At 33.0% G+C, this 20,622-nt stretch overlaps 1 protein-coding gene across 2 annotated transcripts; it reads left to right on the top strand.

Annotated features, from left to right (window-relative positions):
* The first annotated feature begins 760 nt into the window (after positions 1–760).
* Positions 761–20,142, top strand: LOC140865211 (putative late blight resistance protein homolog R1A-10). Of its 2 annotated transcripts, none has more exons than XM_073269776.1 (2): positions 761–3,402; positions 20,048–20,142. In XM_073269776.1, exon 1 carries the CDS (start codon positions 774–776, stop codon positions 3,396–3,398), a length of 2,625 nt encoding a protein of 874 aa, XP_073125877.1. In that variant the 5' UTR covers positions 761–773; the 3' UTR covers positions 3,399–3,402; positions 20,048–20,142. The 2 variants fall into 2 exon arrangements, with proteins under 2 accessions (XP_073125877.1, XP_073125876.1); XM_073269775.1 differs by lacking the exon at positions 20,048–20,142 and adding an exon at positions 11,290–11,611.
* The last annotated feature ends 480 nt before the right edge of the window (positions 20,143–20,622 follow it).

Raw genomic sequence — 20,622 nt, forward strand, 5'->3', positions numbered from 1 at the left:
GGTTAAACCAAATTAACCGACCTAATCAAGCCAATTCGAAGATTCGGTTCAATTATTTCGAAAATTTGGTTTTAACATTAAAAAAAAGCGATCATATCGATTAATTCGATTCGGTTACGGTTTTCAAAATTTTACATTCGGTTAACCAAATTAACCGATATATTAAATACTATTATTTTACAATATTTATAATGTTGTACATTATTTTAATTTTAAAAACCTGAACCCTAATTTCTAAAACACTTTCCCTCATTCAATCGTTCTCTAATCTCTCCATTCTCCAATATGTGTACAGTGTACCTTACTAGTTAATTAAAATTGGTATGTGAGGAGAACATGTTATGTGAGTTTTTTTTTTTTTTTTTTAAAAAGAAAGTTAATTTAAGAAAATAACAAAAACAATGCAGCCTGAAAATGAGTTTTTCTTTTTCCTTTTCTTTTTCAAAGCCTTTAATTAAGTAGGGTCTCGACACTATTCATATTACATAAATGGCAAAAACTCATATGAGACGGTCTCAATGGTCATTTTTGTGAGACGGGTCTATTATATGAATTATCCATTAAAAAGTATTACATTTTATGCCAAAAGTATTAATTATTATTACAAATATGGGTAAAATTGATCCGTCTCACGAATGAGACCGTCTCACAAGAGTGTTACTCTACATAAATAAACAAAATAATCTTTTTTTACTTTTCAAAGCAATAAATGTGCAAAAATGACAATGGTCCATAATCCTACTGAAGTATATCTGCAGAAGCCAAATTCACTAATGAAACTTGAAGCTTCAATCATGGCGGCGGCGTATGCAGCTCTAATGTCTCTTCTGAATACTTCAGAGCTCATCTTGCACCCTTCCCAGCACTGGCTACGTATAAACATAATACAGATCGAGTCCCTGCTACAAAAGGTTCATCTCCTTCAAGAATTTCTCGAAGATTTTTCACACAGAGCCCACGAAGACATGGCCGGATTGGAGACGCAAATTGCAGACATGGCTTATGCAGCAGAGAAAATCATTGAGTTACATGTATTGGATCAGATTCCAGCACGATCTACGGGTAGCGAGGGGAATAGCTCGACAAGGTTCTCTGACGATATCCATAAAGTGATAGAAGAGATGGAGGATCTGATACAGAACAAGCTGATGATGATAAAAGAGACTATTGGGAAGTTTGAGGAAGATCCGACGTTCGTAGATTTTTCGCCTGCTGTGGCGTCAAGATCAGCTCCCAAGGAGCAAAATACCAAGGTGGGTTCTGATGAAAAGTTGGAGGAAATATTGGATATACTCACTGGACAGCAATCAAATCGCCAAATCTTAGCAATTGTTGGAATGGGAGGAATCGGTAAGACCACTCTTGCTAACAATGCCTACCAACATCCACTTATTAAGCATCACTTTGATATTTGTGCTTGGGCTACAATATCTCAAAAATATAGTGCTCGAAATATCATTTATGAAATGCTATCAGAAATTGGACAAAGTAGATCAGAGAGTCATTTACGTGATGATCAGCTGGGCCAAACCAAGTGTGATACTGGTGAAGAACAATTGGGTGAAGTATTGTACAAAAAGTTATTCGGTAGAAGATATTTGATCGTGCTGGACGATTTATGGAGCATTGAGGCTTGGGATGAGATAAAACGATTCCTTCCAGATTTTGGAAACAGAAGTCGAATCATGATAACGACGAGGGTAAAGAAGGTGGCAGAGCAATTGAGCTCTTGTCCGCTCTTTGAACTGGATTTGTTAGATGACAACAGCAGTTGGGAATTGTTGAGCGAGAAAGTTTTCGGACATCAACAAGGCTGTCCTCCTGAACTGGAAGAATTAGGGAAGACCATTGCGAAAAATTGCAAAGGACTTCCTCTAGCAATTGTGGTGATTGGCGGACTCCTCGCCAAGTCGGATAAGACAAGGGATTCATGGAAGCATGTCACAGGAAATTTGAACTCAATAATAAATTCGGAGGACAACGAGAAATGCCTGGAGATGTTATATTTGAGTTACAATAACTTGCCTATTTATTTGAAACCATGCTTTCTCTACTTGACTGTGGCTCGACAACCATATAATATGTATATCCCTATGCTCATCCAGGAATGGGTTTCTGAAGGATTTCTAAAACCAATAAGAGGTAAAAGCTTGGAAGAGGCAGCACATGAATACATAGCCGAACTTGTTGATAGAAACCTCTTTATAGTTAGTAGCCGAGGGGTCTCTGGTAACTTACTACGTTGTGGTGTGCATGATCTCTTGATAGACCTATGCTGGAGAGAGGTGAAAAAAATAAACCTGTTTGGTGTGATATATGATAAGAAACCAAAATTCATCTCTCACCTCTTTACTCGTCCATCTATCTTGGAACCCCAAGGATCCGTCCCACGTTCCCTTGATATATTGGGACAGGTATCACCAAGTCAGTCTATAACTAGTGGGTCGTATAGCGCGCCATGGTACGCTAGTCATTTACAATTGTTGAGGGTGTTGATAATGACTGATTCAATTCTACCTGATGAAAACTCGGAGCTAATGAACCTGCGGTTCTTGTCTTTCCATGGTCGTTTGGATGGGAATTCTATTTTGAGGTTTTATTCTTTGATGTCCCTGTTTTGGAATCTACAGACTCTGCGAATTGATAGTTCCTTATCTGAGCCTATATTTCTGCCACCGGAAATTTGGTGTTTGCCACACCTTAGGCATCTCGTAATTGAGAGATGTGTTTTACCTGGTCCTCCCATTCAAAAACATGATTTTCATATTTTGGAAAATCTGCAGACTCTGGCCACGGTTGTATATTTTAGGTGCACTGAGGAGGTTTATAGAAGACTACCAAATCTGAAGGACTTAGGAGTTCTGTATGGTCGTCTACCCCCAGGAGTGGAATGGCCCTTCTTTCAGCTGCACAATCTTGTCCACTTACACAAACTCCAAATACTAAATTTCCAAGTAGATAGCTCGATATCTTGGAAATATCTAAGCTTCCCACTGTCTCTCAAAGAGTTGAATTTAAGTGGCTGCAGGTTACCTTGGGAAGATATGAGCATTGTGGGTTCATTGCCTAATCTAGAGGGACTTCAGCTTTGGTTCCACGCATGTAAAGGGAAGACTTGGTGTCCAACACAAGGGCAATTTGTTAAATTGAAAGTGTTGCTGATTGGGGAGATTGAATTGGTCAATTGGAAAGCAGACAAGACGCACTTCCCAGTCATCGAGCGCTTGATTCTTGGATATTTAAATTTAGAGGAATTTCCTCAAGAATTTGGGGAACACCCAACACTTACAAAAATTGAAGTGGTATCTTGTGGCGATTCTACCAAGGGTTGGGCAGAGGAAGTAGGTGAGGAACAACAGAGCTATGGAAATGAAGGCTTTCGAGTCATAATACTTTGACGAGGTATTGTGTTTTTCATCAATCTATTTACACTTCTTAATGTTAATTACTTTGACAACAAAACACGTAGCAGCTATACATATGATGGTGGTGATCGTCTGAAAAATGAGACTTGTCCAGTATTCTTTTTGAACTATCAACTTTCTTCATAATTTTTTTTTTTTAAAAATGACTTTCAAACATATTTAAATGATTAGTTACTTTGTTTATATATAATTAATTTTTAAAATATAGATAAAATATACGATTGAAAATTTTGAAAAAAATAAAAGTCTTGTGAGATGGTTTTCTATATTCGTGAAATAACTCGATGAGATATATATCTGTTATGAAAAATAATAGCTTTTAAGGGTGTTCATCGGTCGGTTCGGTTCAGTTCGGTTTGATTTTCGTTTTTTTATTTCGGTTTTTCTGGTTTTCGGTTTTAGAAATATATAATCCGATATCCGAACCATTTTCCTTCGGTCTGGTTTGGTTTTCTATTAAATCGGTTCGGTTACTTCGGTCGGTTTAATTCAATTTTGATATAATTATTTTAATTAATATTAAAAATATATTTTAAAATATAATATATTATCTTTTAAATGATTTCTTTGTATAAGTATGTGTTTGGATAAGTACTTATAAAAAGTTTTTTAAAAAAACCGTTTATAAAATTTATAAAAAAATATTGTAAGAATAAGTATGTGTTTGGATAACTTATTCAATAAAAACATTTTTAGAGTTAGGAAATAATATGTTTTCCCCTAAAAAAAATAATTTTGATTTTCATCATTGTATTTAATTTTAAAAAAAGCATGAACACGTCTAATTTTTTTTTATTTAAAAAACTATACTTTAACAACACTTTTTAACAAATTTGGTGTATAAAGCAAGCGCCTCTAATATAACTAACTTTTTGGTGAAACCTTTTTATAATCTCAAACTTGTCCTTCACGCATGTTAGATTGAATGCATACAATTTGTTTTTATTTTTTTTTTTATTTTTTTATATTTGAAGAATACCTTTCCAAAAAAAAAAAGAACAAAATGTATAAAACACATAATATTCATATGATTATGTTACGTACATACAAAGTGACGAATCATACTGCTACTTAATGAACATCTCTTTTCTGTCTCAGTGCCAAAACATATTTAACAATATGATACTAGATAATGTAATAAATTGAGTTAAACTTTAGTTAGAAAATAAATTTCTAGGAGAAATCCATGGCCATTGAAAATCATGGATTAATGAACACAGAGACACCTTTTAAAGTCCATGCTAAAAAGTGAAAAATTTCCTTCGCTATCAATGGTAACTTTATGTGGTTACGTGTGGCTATGTGATATATCTATTCTATCTATTATCTATTACATCTATAACGCAGTGTTTGGTACAAAGGATTAGCTAGGTAGGTTTGTGTACGTGTGATTTTTTATTTAATCCATTGTTTGGTAGGATTTTTATTAAACAAGCTAATCTAACCTAGAAATGATAAAATTGTTTTATAGTAGGTTAACTAAACCATCCTCTCACCCTAGTATTATTTATCCTTGTTTTTATCTCACTCACAAATTCCATAATTACCCTTTCCCTCCAATCTAAAAATCACCCATCCAATAAAATATAAATGGTATTTTTGGCAAAAAAATTTAAACCATTATTTAATCTTATTCCTAAAAATCAAACCAAACACAATACTATTTTTAACACAAATTATCAATCTTTATTTATCATTTATTTATCATTCATTTAATAATCATTCAATAATCCTATCAATTGAATTTTTGAGAAGACTCATTTCTCCTTGTTGAATTTACTGATGTGTCTTCAATATTTACCACTTCCTTGATTGTCTTATCTGGTGTTTGCCCTTAACCGTCCATTTGTCTTATAACTGTGAAGTATATGGTTGACTTTACAATTAGTTGTCATTGGATGGCTCAGATTTAATCTTAGCTTTAAAGCCTAATCCAATGGTTGAGATCTAATTGGGAGTTGGTTCATGATCTATTAAGTTAGTTAGCAGTTGTTAGCAGCTTAATTGGGGTATTAAGCCTTGACAGATCTCGAGAACACTAGAGAGAGCGATTGAAAGGAAAAGAGAGTATCGTATCCTCTGGGAAATTCGAGAGCATCTCTTTTGGAATCAATCTTGAAGTTTCTTCTCTTAGCTCGGACGCCGAAGATCATTCGATTCCAGATTTCATTAGAGAAGCATTTTACTTGTTCTGTTCTTGACAAGCTTGTTGTAGTTCTGGTGTGAGGGTTGTAACGATTCATACTCTTCGTTTATGGTGAATTCATATGGGATTTATCTCAGATACTTGGATGTAGGATTGATATCAATTCAAACCAAGTAATTGTCTTGTTCTTGCATTTTGTTCTGCTCATCTATTGCTTTCCGTTTATTTCTTTTGGTTTCTGGAGTTTGAGAGTGGTTTTTGTCTGGAAGTGTTAGTCTTGAGTTTTGAATCACAACAAGTGGTATCAGAGCCTCAAGATTAAGATCTTGGGGCGGAAAAGTGATTGGGGGTTCAGTCTTCGTTCACACCTTTGTTTCTTGTCGATCTCTGCATTTTCTTGTTTGTGAAGCTTCTCGGTGAAGGATGTCTACTGGCCAGGGACATTCTTTAGCAATGCCCACATCAAGGTTTGAGGTGGAGAAATTCGATGGAAAGAACGACTTTAATCTGTGGAAGGAGAAGATGATAGAACACCTTGGTAATTTAGGCCTGGATGATGCTTTACTAGGTGAATCCAAAATTCCAGATACAAAAGAAAACAAAGCAGAAATTCTGAAGAAGGCAAGAAATACAATCATCCTTAGTGTAAGCGATCAAATTCTGAGAAAGGTTGTAAGAGAGAAAAGTGTTGCTGATATGTGGCTGAAGTTGGAACAACTATATATGACAAAGACCCTGCCTAATCGAATATATTTGAAGCAAAAATTCTACAGCTACAAGATGGATGAAAGTAAGACAATAGATGAAAATATTGATGAATTCACTAAATTGTTGTCAGATCTTGAAAACATGGATGTGAAGGTTGAAGAAGAGGATCAAGCCATTTTTCTGTTAAATGCCCTACCTAAATCATATGACCAGCTGAGAGATACTCTTAAGTATGGAAGAGAAACACTCACTCTTGAGGAAGTTACTGGTGCAGCATATTCCAAGGAATTAGACTTGAAGGCAAATGGTAAACTTAAAAAACCAGCTGGTGAAGAATTAAATGTGAGAGGCAGGTCTTTAGAAAGAAAGGAACTCAATGGTAAATGGAGACCTCGATCAAGATCAAAGTCAAGACCAAAACGGGTATGCTGGTCTTTTAAAAAGGAAGGACATATTATAAGGTTTTGTCCCTCCAGAAAAAATTTCCAAGGTCAAGAATCAGCTCCAATCACTGACACATCAAATATATTGGAAGAATATGAAGTCGCTGAGGTTCTAACCATATCATCAGATGACACAAAAGAAGATTGGATACTTGATTCAGGTCGTTCTTATCATATGACTCCAAGAAAGGACTGGTTTGCAGATTTGAGACAAGTTGATGATGGTTATGTATTGCTGGGCAATAATGAATCTTGTAAGATTCATGGCATCGGATCCATAAGATTAAAAATGTGGGATGGTACAGTAAATATGATAACAGATGTGAGATACATCCCTGACTTAAAAAGGAATCTAATTTCCTTAGGTACACTGGACCTTAAGGGGCTTAGTTATAAAGCTCAAAATGGCATCCTTAAGATAATTAAAGGCTCACTAGTTGTAATGAAAGGAATCCTGAATCAAAGCCTCTATGTACTTCAAGGAACTACTCTAAAAGCAGAGGTGAATATGTCTATACCAGCAAAGGACATTATCTTTGGCACCAAAGACTCGGCCATATGAGTCTTAGAGAACTACAAGAGATAAGTAAACAAGGGCTACTGGATTCAGAACAGATAAGTGATCTCAAGTTTTGTGAGAATTGTATACTGGGAAAATCTCACAGGCTCAAGTTCAATAAGGCCACTCACAATACAAAACAAGCACTAGATTATATTCATGCAGATTTGTGGGGATCACCTACGGTACCATTTTCACTTTCTAAATGTCAATATTTTATTTCCTTGATTGATGACTATTCTAGAAAAGTGTGGATATACTTCCTGAAAACAAAAGATGAAGCTTTTAATAAGTTTGTGGAATGGAAGAAATTAGTTGAAAACCAATCGGGTAATAAAATTAAAACTTTGAGGACCGATAATGGTCTTGAGTTTTGCAATCATGAGTTTAATGATTTCTGTGCTAAGAATGACATTATTAGGCATAGAACTTGTACATATACTCCGCAACAAAATGGTGTTGCTGAACGCATGAATAGAACTATAATGAAGAAAGTAAGATGCATGTTAAATGAGAGTGGCTTACCTTCGAAATTCTGGGCAGAAGCTGCTTCAACAGCTTGTTACTTGATAAATTTTTCCCCTTCTACTGCCATTGATTTTATGGTTCCTGTACATAAATGGTCTAAACAGAAACCAACTTACAAACACCTTAGAACTTTTGGTTGTATTTTCTTTGTTCATTCTAACCAAGGAAAGTTAAATTCTAGAGCAAAGAAGGGTGTTTTTCTTGGCTATCCAATGGGAGTTAAAGGCTATAAAGTGTGGTTGCTTGATGATCTTAAATGTATCATTAGTCGGGATGTGGTTTTCAATGAATGTGAATTCTATAAAACTAACATACATATGCAGAAATAGCCAGCTCTAATCAAGCTGAGCAGAATCTCCTTGACAGGAATTTTTTGCAAAATTCTGGGACTAATGCAGATTATGGTTAAGGTGGAGAAAATCAAGATACACCAGAAGGATTCTATGATATTCATCGGCATGAGAGTCAAGAATCTAATGGTGCTGATACTAAAACTTATGCAAGACAAAGCGATCATGAAGACTCTAGTCAAGATCAATCACTCGATGAATATCTTCTTGAAAGAGATAGAGTAAGGAGAGAAATTAGACTACCATCAAGATTTGCTTCATCTGATTTTACTGCTTTTGCTCTCAATGTGGCTGACTTAACGGAATTAGAAGAGTCAACTTCTTATAAAGAAGCTGTGAGGTGCAAAGAATGGAATCAATGGAAGATAGCTATGAAGGATGAGTTTACATCTCTGATGAAAAACAGAACTTGGGTACTGGTTGAGAAGCCTAAGGATAAAAGGATCATAGGGTGCAAGTGGGTGTTTAAAAGAAAACCAGGTGTACCAGGGGTTGAAAATCCAAGGTACAAGGCTAGACTAGTAGCAAAGGGATTCTCACAAGTTGAAGGAGTGGATTATCTTGAGGTGTTTTCTCCAGTGGTTAAGCATACATCCATCAGAATTTTGTTAGCATTACAGCTATCCAAGACCTGGAGCTCGAGCAATTAGATGTGAATACTGCGTTTTTACATGGAAATCTAGAAGAAAGGATATTCATGTCTCAACCAGAAGGTTTTGAAATTGATTCACAATCTGGAAAAGTTTGCTTACTACAGAAATCTCTTTATGGTTTAAAACAATCTCCTAGACAATGGTATAAGTGTTTTGATGACTTTATGTTGTTGCAAGGTTTTACCAGGTCCAAATTTGACAGCTGCGTATACTTTAGGTTGTTACCTAATGAGTTACATATCTATCTTTTGATTTATGTTGATGACATGCTTATTGCATGTAAAGACCCTAAATAGATATAAAAGCTGAAGCATCAACTCAAACTGAAATTGAGATGAAGGATCTTGGATCGGCTAAACAAATTTTGGGAGTTGAGATTAGCAGAAACATGAAGGACAGTAGATTAACATTGTCTCAAGGAAAGTATGTCAACAAAATTCTGGGTATTTTTAATATGACAGAGGCTAAGGCAGTAAATACTCCAATTGTTGCTCACTTCAAATTAATGGCTGTGAAAGGTGAACAAGAGGAGCTGGAATCAGTCCATATGATAAATATTCCATACTCAAATGCAGTGGAAAGCATTATGTATTTGGTGGTATAAACGAGGCCTGATATCTCTTATGGACTGGAGCTTGTAAGTAGATTTATGAGCAAACCAAGTAGAGAACATTGGCAAGCTGTTAATTGGTTATTTAGATATCTAAAGGGATCTACAAATCTGAAATTGGAGTATTCAAATCATTCTGCAAATACATGTGAAGTTAAAGGATATTGTGACTCTGACTATGCTTCTGATCTTGATAAAAGAAGATCGATTTCTGGTTATATTTTTACTGTTGGTGGGAATATAGTGAGCTGGAAATCAAGTCTTCAGAATGTTGTAGCTTTGTCTACAACTGAAGCCGATTATATCTCTATTACTTAAGCCGTAAAGGAAGGCCTATGGATTAAAAGTTTTTTTTCTGAATTGGGTTTGGATCAAAAGACTGTTACAATCTTTTGTGATTCTCAAAGTGTGATACATCTGTCCAAGAATTCAGTAATTCACGAGAGAACAAAACACATTGATGTTAGGCTACATTTTGTGAGAGATATCATTGCTCAAGGAACTGTTAATATCCAGAAGATTGATACATTGGTCAATCCGGCAGATATGATGACAAAGATAATACCAGTAAGCAAACTTAAAGGAGCGCTTAGTGTGCTCTACATGATAGAGTAAAATAGAATCTGTTTTGTTGGGATTTCTTTTATGAATCTGCTATAAACATCTAATTTCAGTCAAAGGTGGAGATTTGTGAAGTCTATGGTTGACTTTACAATTAGTTGTCATTGGATGGCTCAGATTAATCTTAGCTTTAAAGCCTAATCCAATGGTTGAGATCTAATTGGGAGTTGGTTCATGATCTGTTAAGTTAGTTAGCAGTTGTTAGAAGCTTAATTGGGGTATTAAGCCTTGACAGATCTTGAGAACACTAGAGAGAGCGATTGAAAGGAAAAGAGAGTATTGTATCCTCTGGAAAATTCGAGAGCATCCCTTTTGGAATCAATCTTGAAGTTTCTTCTCTTAGCTCGGATGCCGAAGATCATTCGATTCCAGATTTCATTAGAGAAGTATTTTACTTGTTCTGTTCTTGACAAGTTTGTTGTAGTTCTCGTGTGAGGGTTGTAACGATTCATACTCTTCGTTTATAGTGAATTCATATGGGATTTATCCCAGATCCTTGGATGTAGGATTGATATCAATCCGAACCAAGTAATTGTCTTGTTCTTGCATTTTGTTCTGCTAGCTCATCTATTGCTTTCCGTTTATTTCTTTTGGTTTCTGGAGTTTGAGAGTGTTTTTTGTCTGGAAGTGTTAGTCTTGAGTTTTGAATCACAACAATAACGTGGGTTAGTCTCTTGGCATTCTGAATGCCTATCGTAATGAAGGGTTTTGAATGGGTTTTGAATGCTGCTTCTATGCTCTATAAGTTCATCCGTTTATCTCTCGCTGTCACTGATCATCATCATGGCTCGTATTTTCTTCCGTTGCAACTGCAGTTGCTCCCCAGTTTGTTCCATGCACGTCGTCATCGTTTGCAGATCTAGGGACACCTATCATTTGTGATATTTTCTGCAGCATTAATTCCCCTTCAATGGGTTAATGATTCGAACTTCTGTTTGTCCACGACCAATGGGCTTGTGCATGGTACTATGTTGTCATGCTTATTGTTAGGTTTTCGTAGTTTGTTTGTGCATCTATCAATCTGTTTTATTTTGGTGGTAGCAGCTTAACATTTTTTTGCATCTTGCCACCATTAGTTTTTGTGTGACACAAAATGATGAACATTAACTACAAAAAAAATCATCAATTCACAACAGTCAATAGACAACGTTTTTAGGAAAAAAATGTTGTCTTTAGGAATTTTTTTTTGTAGTGATTAGACTGGGGTTATTAAAATGTGTGTGTGTTTTTTTTGGTAATAATTCAGGTTGGTTTTCTCCTTGTCCAAAACAAATGTGTGGGTCAGCGGTTGAAATCTAACCTCCCTGAGATTTTCATCATGTTTACCAATGGAAGTTGATCATTGGTTATCTAACAATCAATGAAAGATTAAGAGAGACGATTAACAAAAACAGACGGGAACCAACGATGCGACATGCATGCAGGAGTGGTGCAACTTATATTTTAAATTGTTTTCTAACTAAGGAAGAGACCAGATATATGTACTAGATAATATTGCGATAAGGAGTCACTGCATCACTACACGGTGAAGGAAAATTTAGCCCAAACAATGAACGAAAAAGACAATTACGAATAACCAGGAGACAGCCAAGTGGATATCCACAAATTAACGTGTCGCATGTTCTCGATCCCAAATTGAATTATAGTCGAGCCATCTTTTACATTAGTTAAGTCATAAAATTGATGATCGCATTACGTGTTTCCATTGATTAACAAAATTATATTGATTTTATGAGAAATTGTATATATTACCCTTGTGAAATCCCGGATTTGCTGATAACCTCCTATGAAAGTTTTTTAAGCTGATAGTCCCTATTCCCTTGGGATTCTAGCTATGTAGCAAGCAAACCTTTACAGCTAAAATGACGAAAATACCCCTACTTAAAAAATGATTAAATTATTTTTTTAATAATTTTTTATATTTAATTGAATAAAATAATCAAATTTTAGTTAAATAACTATGAAAATTATATATAATTATTTTATATTAATATTTTCATTTTTAAGCACGGGTATTTTCGACATTTTTTTCGTTATTTGTAGCTGGAAAGGGTGTACATGATACATATCTAGAATCACAGGGGGTTATGAGCTTAAAAAACTTTCATACGGGGTTATCAGCAAACCTGTAATTACACATAGGTAATATATGCGATTTCCCCTTGATTTTAAAAAGTGTTCTATGTATTTAATTTTGATGTTCTTGACACGTAATATAAAAAAAAACCAATGATAGATAAGCAATAAACAACTAACGTAACTAAAATGAGATATTGTATTGCTTTTTATTAGCGGAGACTTGTATGCCTATGCGCGCAGCAGTAGCGCTCTCGTTGAATCTCGATGAAGAACGGTTAAGCGCTGATCAAACCAGATATTTTTAAGGGAAAATTGCATATATCACCCCTGTGAAATCCCGTGTTCGCTGATAACCCCTTGTGAAATTTTTTTGAGCTAAAAACCCCCTGTGTTTCCGGATCTGTAGAACGCGCACCCCTCCTGCTGTGTTTTGTGGCTCACGCGCTGTTAGATGCGAAAATGCAAGGGTTTTTTTTATAAATTGGTCCAAAATACCCTTAAATCATACCCATTCAGTTCGGCCATTGAACTCGTCACCTTCATCTTCTCCGATCACGACTCCGACCAGCCGTATTTCCGACATTTCTTGCTTGCTTTAGACTCCTCTTCACCTTCCCTACAAGCCTCGACATTTTTCTCTTCATTTTTCCCCTCAATATGTCGAGCTAAAGATCCAATCTTACGTTGGTACTCACCACGAAGCTGACTAGTTTTTCTTAATTTTCGACCAACTCCGACCACCAATCTTCCAAAGAAACCCCGATCTGTGACCCTCTTTTCTATACGAACAAAACACACACATCAATTTCCCCGATTCGTACTTCCTTTGGGAAGATAAGATATGGGCAATTTCGTCATTTTTATGGTAAAATTCTGAATGGTATGCGTGTGCTACAAATCCAAAAACACAGGGGGTTTCTAGCTCAAAAATATTACACAAGGGGTTATCAGCGAACCCGGGATATCACAAAGGTGATATATGCAATTTTCCCTATTTTCAATGGTGGTGATTACTCTCGAACGAAAAACTTTGTTTACAAAAAAACACACTATATTAGAAAGAAAAAAAATACTATGCATGTTATTCTTTAACCCATCAAACATAATATTTTAATATTTTATTTTCAAAACATCAAATTACTATTTTTTTTAACCAATCAAACACAATATTTTAATTTATTTTCAAAAATATTGAATTTATAAAGTTTTAAATTTTTTATAAGAAAATTTGTAAAGTTAACTCTCTATACTATTGTAATATAATTAAGTACGTACAATCAATAAATAAACTATATAGATAGAGAGTATCACCGCACACACACACACACATATATATATATATATATATATATATATATATATATACTAAGAAGGTGCACATGCGATGCACGTGATAAACTTAGAATTATATATATGTTTATTAATTTCTAATAAATATTATAGATATTTGATCGACAATAGTCATTGACATTATTTTCAAACTAAACAAAAAGATAATAAATCCTAAAACTGAAAAACCATAATGTTCATTATAAGTACTATAATCATTGTTTGTTAAGTTTTCAAAATTAAACATAAGAGAAATAAACTCAAAAACTGAAGATTCGAAAAATTTACAATTTTAGTCTAAAAGTTATCTATTTTGGCTTTTAGTTATGTGACTTGTCAAATTTTGGTTTTTTGGGTCTTTTTTTTTTTTTTTTTTTTTGCTTGAAACCTCTAAATCTATAGAATATGGTTTATGTTGGGTTACAATAATTGTTCCTGCTTGATCGATCGAACCATGACGCTTGGGCTGCTGTGTAGTTTAACAAGATTTGAGTTGCACCATTACCACCAGCTATAACTTTTGGTAAAACAGCAAGCACTCGGTCCTGGTCATAGATTTGATTCTCATTGATTGCAAGGAGTGTAATTGTTGAGAGGGTTAATGAAATCTTACATTTAGGGTGTTGCCCAAATCATGGATCCAATGCTCTATATTGGGAGGGAGATTTTTTTGGTGCAATAATTGTTCCTGCTTGGTAGAGCGATCGAACCATGACACTTGGGTTGCTATGCGGTTAAAAGATTTGAGTTGCAATATTACAACCAGCTATAGCTTTTGGTAAAGAAGCAAGTGTTCGGTCCTACAGTTTATTTGAAACCGGTGGTTTCCTACATTGCACGTGTGTTGAGGATAAAATTTAGGTTGCACACATTAAAATTCATCTGGGTAAAAAAAAATGAGGAAAATAAAGCAAAATGACCTCAAAACATGCATCAAAATGAGAGGGGAAAAAATTGTTGTTTCCCTTATTTTTGTTTGGAAAAATTGCATTTTTGATTCCTTAAGTTTGCCACTTATGATTTCGGTATTTTATGTTGTTATAAGATTTCAGTTTTAGTCTGCTATATTTTATTTTTTATTTTTTAAAGCAATTTTAGTCATTTTTTCGAATGTGACGCTAATGTGTCACTAATGCAGCGCTGATATGGAGCTGGCGTGTACAGTGTCACACCAGCATTTTCAACAAAAAGGGACTAAAGTAGCCAAAAATCGAAACACGCAAGACTAAAACTGAAATGTGAAAAATAGAGGACCAAAATCACAAAGTAACAAAATTAACGTACGCAAACTGCAATTTTTCCTTTTTGTTTAGGTAATTTTTTTAAATTTGTAATATAAACTTTATTTTTATCACATTAGCCACGTAAAAAAGCGTCGGTGTGAAATAAGAAATCTTTAGTGTATTTAGTGATTTCGAGTAACCAAAAGAAATCAACTTATAGGATGAAATCCAAACTTTAACAAGCTATATGATAAAATCAAAACAACCCAACTTACAAAAAAAATTACACTTTTTCCTTCAGTCTAAAGCTCTTGCTTAATTTTAATTATATAGCGTAGATACTGTCATGATTTCCTATTTGAATGAAAAACACTTGAAAGAATTGAAGTAATTAAAGTAAATGTAGATAATAATTTCAAAATTATTTATATAAGTGCTGGATATAAAAAAATAGGTGAATCTAAATGACAATTCAAGAGCAGTTAATTAATAGATTATAAAAAACATTGTCATAAAAAGAAGTAAATGGACATTATTTGAGAGGAGACAAAAAATATTCAAATTAATTCATAATTGAGAAATTCAATAAAAATAAGTGTAGTTTCTTCTTGCAAAAAAATTAATGTGACACATCATAATCATTAGATGCACATATTAATATTTCTAAAGTTACTAAAAAGTTGCCGTTTAGATTTAAGCTAAAAAAATAGTACATACATGACAAAAGATGCATATATATATTTACATAATTCAATAACTAATTTTTTTTAGGAAAAAGTTGTAAAATTATTATTCCACACCGTCTACTACAAGTTTAACCAACCAAGAAAGAAAAATCATCATTCACCCAAATAAAAAGAGAAGGGATATAACCAATGTTTTCATAACCGGACCGGTGATCGAACCGGTTTACTTAAAAAAATGGTCCAATCGGTCGGACCGTTTTAACCAGACGGTCGAACCGGAAAATCGTTTATATAAATTAATATAATAAATAATATATTTTGGAATTTTAAAAACTCAAAAATTATATAAATAAACATAAAATATATATTTAACATAGTTTGAAAGCTAAATAAATATGTAAATATATTTAAAATATCAATTATAGTTATAAATTATTAAAATAATAAATTATTTATTTTTAAAAAAATCAATAATTATTAAAATATTTTTTTAAAATTAAGTAGAAGTTTCAAATAATAATGTATTTATATATAAAAATATTAAATCTAAGGTTTAAAAATAAAAAAAATTAAATTTTCAAAATAAAAAAATTCAAAAAACCGGTTCAACCGGTTGAATTGGTTTTTCCGTTCTTTGCCGGTCCAACCGGTTCTTGACCGGTTTTGACCGATTCTGACCGGTTGGACCGGTTTTCCGGTTTTTGGGGTCGGACCGGACCGGTCCGGCGACCGGTTTCCGGTCAAACCGGCCGGTCCGGTTCCGAAAATAGTGGATAGAACAAGCAAAACGAGCAATACAATGGGCTACTCTGTTAGCCGAACGATGAAGCGTGACCAATTATATTCAACCTATATCTACAACAACATTACATTGACTTATGATAGATAAATAAATCCAACTTAATTTTTTTTATATATATATTTCTTATTATTTATTTATAATTATTATTGCAATTATGCTAGCTACATTTTTTTCTAAACTTTATATTTTTGAATGTGCATCATTTTCAATATTGAAGAACTAACAAATAATATATAACTTGAGTGATATAATTTTAGGGATGAGCCGAAAATGAAAAACCAATAAGAAGAGATTCATTGTTTTTTTTCTCCCAAAAACCGTCTTTTGTGGTGGGGGGTTAGGCGAACCCCTACCCGTTTATTAAATAAAAAGAGAAATACAGAGGGGGACCAGACCAAAATCTCTCTAGAAATTACAAGATGAAGATGCCAAAATAAGAAACAATAGATTTAATTCTAATGTAAGGCAGACCAGATTTATGTAGTCTATAAATCCCTTTAAGCTTCCCAGAAATATCTGTCGGGTGAAGTATGGCCGATCCAAGGCCAAGCCGAGGTTAGCTAATTCATCTACCGCTCCATTAGCTTCCCTATAAATATGTGATTTCCGCACCACAGAATCCAGAAGAATAGCCTGAATCTTAGTCACAATCCCAGTGAGTTCCCAAGAAGAAAATTCCGCAACCAAAATAGATAGAGCTGCTAAAGAATCCACTTCGAGCCAAAGGGGAAACAAATTATACAGCTTGCAAACCTACAGGCCCATTAAAATAGCTAGAAGTTCTGCTCTCATATTAGAACCAATCCCAATATAATCGTGGAAAGCAACAACCACCAGCCCATGATGATCCCGGATAATTCATCCAATGCCAGATTGTCCTCCCACTTTAGAACATCCATCAGTATTCAGTTTGAAAAAACCGATCTCCGGAGCCAACCAACGTACTAAACGAATGGTAGTAGTCCTCGAAATTGCAGGGTTCAGACCCATTGATGTAGCCACATCCTCAAAACCAGCCCAATGACTCACCTTCAGCAAGCCTGCTCGGCTAATAGAAAGAATAAACTCATTAATAAGCAGCATAATCCTCTTCGAGTGAATTCTGGTACCCTTATGCTTGTGTTCATTTCTCGCCTTCCATATAAACCAAATAATCAAAAACGGAATAAGTTCCCTAATGTGGCCACTCTTACTCCAGCCATTCGAAATCTTCCAATTAGAGAAGAGGCGAAAATTCTGAACACGGAAGAGCCGACCAAAGTAAAAAAATTAACGTACCCAAATTGAAATTTTCCCTTTTTGTTTAGGTAATTTTTTTTAAATGTGTAATATAAGCTTTATTTTTATCACATTAGCCACGTAAAAGAGCATCTGTGTGAAATAAGAAATCTTTAGTATATTTAGTGATTTCGGGTAACAAAAAGAAATCAACTTATAGGATGGAATCCAAACTTTAACAAGCTATATGATAAAATCAAAACAACCCAATTTTCAAGAAATTATTTATTTATTTATTTATAAATATTATTGAAATTATGCTAGCTACATTTTTTTTCTAAACTTTATACTTTTGAATGTGCATCATTTTCAATATTGAAGAACTAACAAATAATATATAACTTGAGAGATATTATAATTTTAGGGATGAGCCGAAAATGGAACAACTAATAAGAAGAGATTCGTTGTATTTAATGTCTAAAAGTTAATGTTAATAATTACTATTAGTCATTTAAGATGACAATTGAAAGTGGTATATATATTTTTATTTGGAGAGAAAAACTCGTAAAATTATTATTGCACATCGTCCACTACAAGGTTAACCAACCAAGAAGGAAAATCGCTATTCACCCAAATAAAAGGAGAATGGATAGAACAAGCAAAACAAGCAATACAATGGGGTACTCTGTTAGCCGAACGACGAAGCATGACCAATTATATTCAACCTATATCTAAAACAACATAAAGTTGACTTATGATAGATAGATAAATCCAACTTAATTTTTTTTATATATCTTTATTATTATTTATTTATTTATAAATATTACTGAAATTATGCTAGCTACATTTTCTTTTCTAAACTTTATACTTTTGAATGTGCATCATTTTCAATATTTAAGAACTAACAAATAATATATAACTTGAGGGATATTATAATTTTAGGGATGAGCCGAAAATGGAAAAACCAATAAGAAGAGATTCGTTGTATTTAATGCCTAAAAGTTAATGTTAATAATTACTATTATTCATTTAAGATGGACAAAAAAATTACTAATGAACCCACACAAAAAACATTTATTTATTTATAAATAATATTGAAATTATGCTAGCTACATTTTCTTTTCTAAACTTTATCATTTTTAATGTGCATCATTTTCAATATTGAAGAACTAACAAATAATATATAACTTGAGGGTCGATGGACAAAAAAATGACTAAAGAACCCACACAAAAAAAGTATATTTATAAGATAGATAGATAGATAGATAGATAGATAGATAGATAGATAGATATGTATATATTAAGAATAAGTTTCACATTAATATAATAATAAAAGCACACTATATTAGAAAGAAAAAATACTATGATATTTTTTTAACCCATCAAACATAATATTTTAATATTTTATTTTCAAAACATCTCATTGAATTTGTAAAACTAACTCTATGTACTATTGTAATATAAGTGCAATCAATTAATAAATTCAAAACATCACATTGAATTTGGAAATCTAACTCTCTATACTATTGTAATATAAGTGCAATAAATTAAAAAAATATTTTGATATAGGTCTTTTATTATTATTATTAAAATTTTAAATTATTTCTCACTATCACAATAAAAATAACTAATATTTTTTTAGCAATATTTACACTTATAAAAAATTTGTATCAAACATATATATGAAAATTTAAAATATTTGACAATATAAAAAAATTGTGGCCAAATATTGTTCGTGGAATTTTATATTATTATATATATTATACATTGTCTACAAATAATTAATTTTGAGATGATAATTGATTATAAATGAAAAATTTAATACACATTCATCACTCGTGATACAACAAATTTCTCCTTAAAGTTTGACTAAAATTTTAATCCCTTTTTTGCACTTGTTTTTTACATAATTTTTCCGTAATTGCCTATACATGTTTTTTGATCCAAAGACAATTTGAGGGCAAAGTTATAATTAATTCACAATAAAAAAAACTTTGCACATCATTCATAGTTTTTTTAGTAAAAATAGATATTGTTCAACCTCCGATGCGAGTAACAACAATACATATGCTCTAGCAAATTGATCAACTCTTACAAGAAGTCATGTTTATTAAATTAAATAATAAAATTGTTAAAGAAATAATATCTTTTAGCGCAAATTGATAATTAAAAATGGTAATGATGTCATCTGTTGTTGTTGCTTAATGGTTCAAACCATTATTATGAAATTAAAACTAAGTCGCCTCATCTCCATTTGTTAGTCTAATCAATATTGTTCGCCCTCGTACGCCAAGTGACAATAATGCCACAACAAATTCAACTCCTAGATCAAGTCATAGTCATTTGATGATATAATTAACAAATAATGTCGTAGCTTAGTTGATATATAAAACATCCTAACGCATATCATTATGCCAATGTTTAAATAAAACGAAATCAGACAGCAAAGTCAACTATGCCAATGGTTAAATATATCAAACGACCAAGTCAACTGCAAGTATATCATCTCCATGTGTTTATGTACATGCATAGGAAAAAAATGTTGTGAAGGTTTTATCCAAGATCTCAACTCTCAGAAAAATTATTTTGATAACACTCTTATTTGTAGTTTGCAATCAAGTCAAGAAGCATTTGCTATCAAGTGGAATATTGATTTCTATATTTCAGGCGTGGAAGTAATTAAGCTCTACAATGGAGGAGCAATGGACTTTCTAACGGCTAGCTCATGTTTGGTATGACACTTTCTTGAAAGTAACTAGCTAGTTTTGAATCATACAACAAAAGCCATACCATTAAAGAGAAACCTGCAAAAAAAAGAAAAAAAGAAACAGTACTTGTAAAGAGTGGCCTCATAGGTAAGCATTGTCTAATATTAATGTAACCAACAGTTGTTATGATCTTGAATGAAGTGGTGACTGATGTCAATATTTCTTGTTCTGAAAACCTTTGAGAAAAGTCAACCATGCTTATATTTTCAAATAAAAATAATACTTTTGAAATAAAGAATAATAATTTTCATCGTCTCTCAAATATAAAATCCGTCTCGTAAAATTGACTCGTGAGATCGTCTTGCATGAATTTTTATGTTAATTTTGTTTCGAATTTTAATTATTTCATTGTACGATTTCCACGTGCAACGCACGTATATTTTTTCTAGTATACATAAGAAATTTAAGATTAACCAGAGAAAATATTAGCTAAATAAAATTACAAACGATTGTTTTATAGTTCAGTACCTGATT

Source organism: Henckelia pumila, chromosome 4, assembly GCF_033568475.1.
Source record: "Henckelia pumila isolate YLH828 chromosome 4, ASM3356847v2, whole genome shotgun sequence".
Classification (NCBI taxonomy): Eukaryota; Viridiplantae; Streptophyta; class Magnoliopsida; order Lamiales; family Gesneriaceae; genus Henckelia; species Henckelia pumila.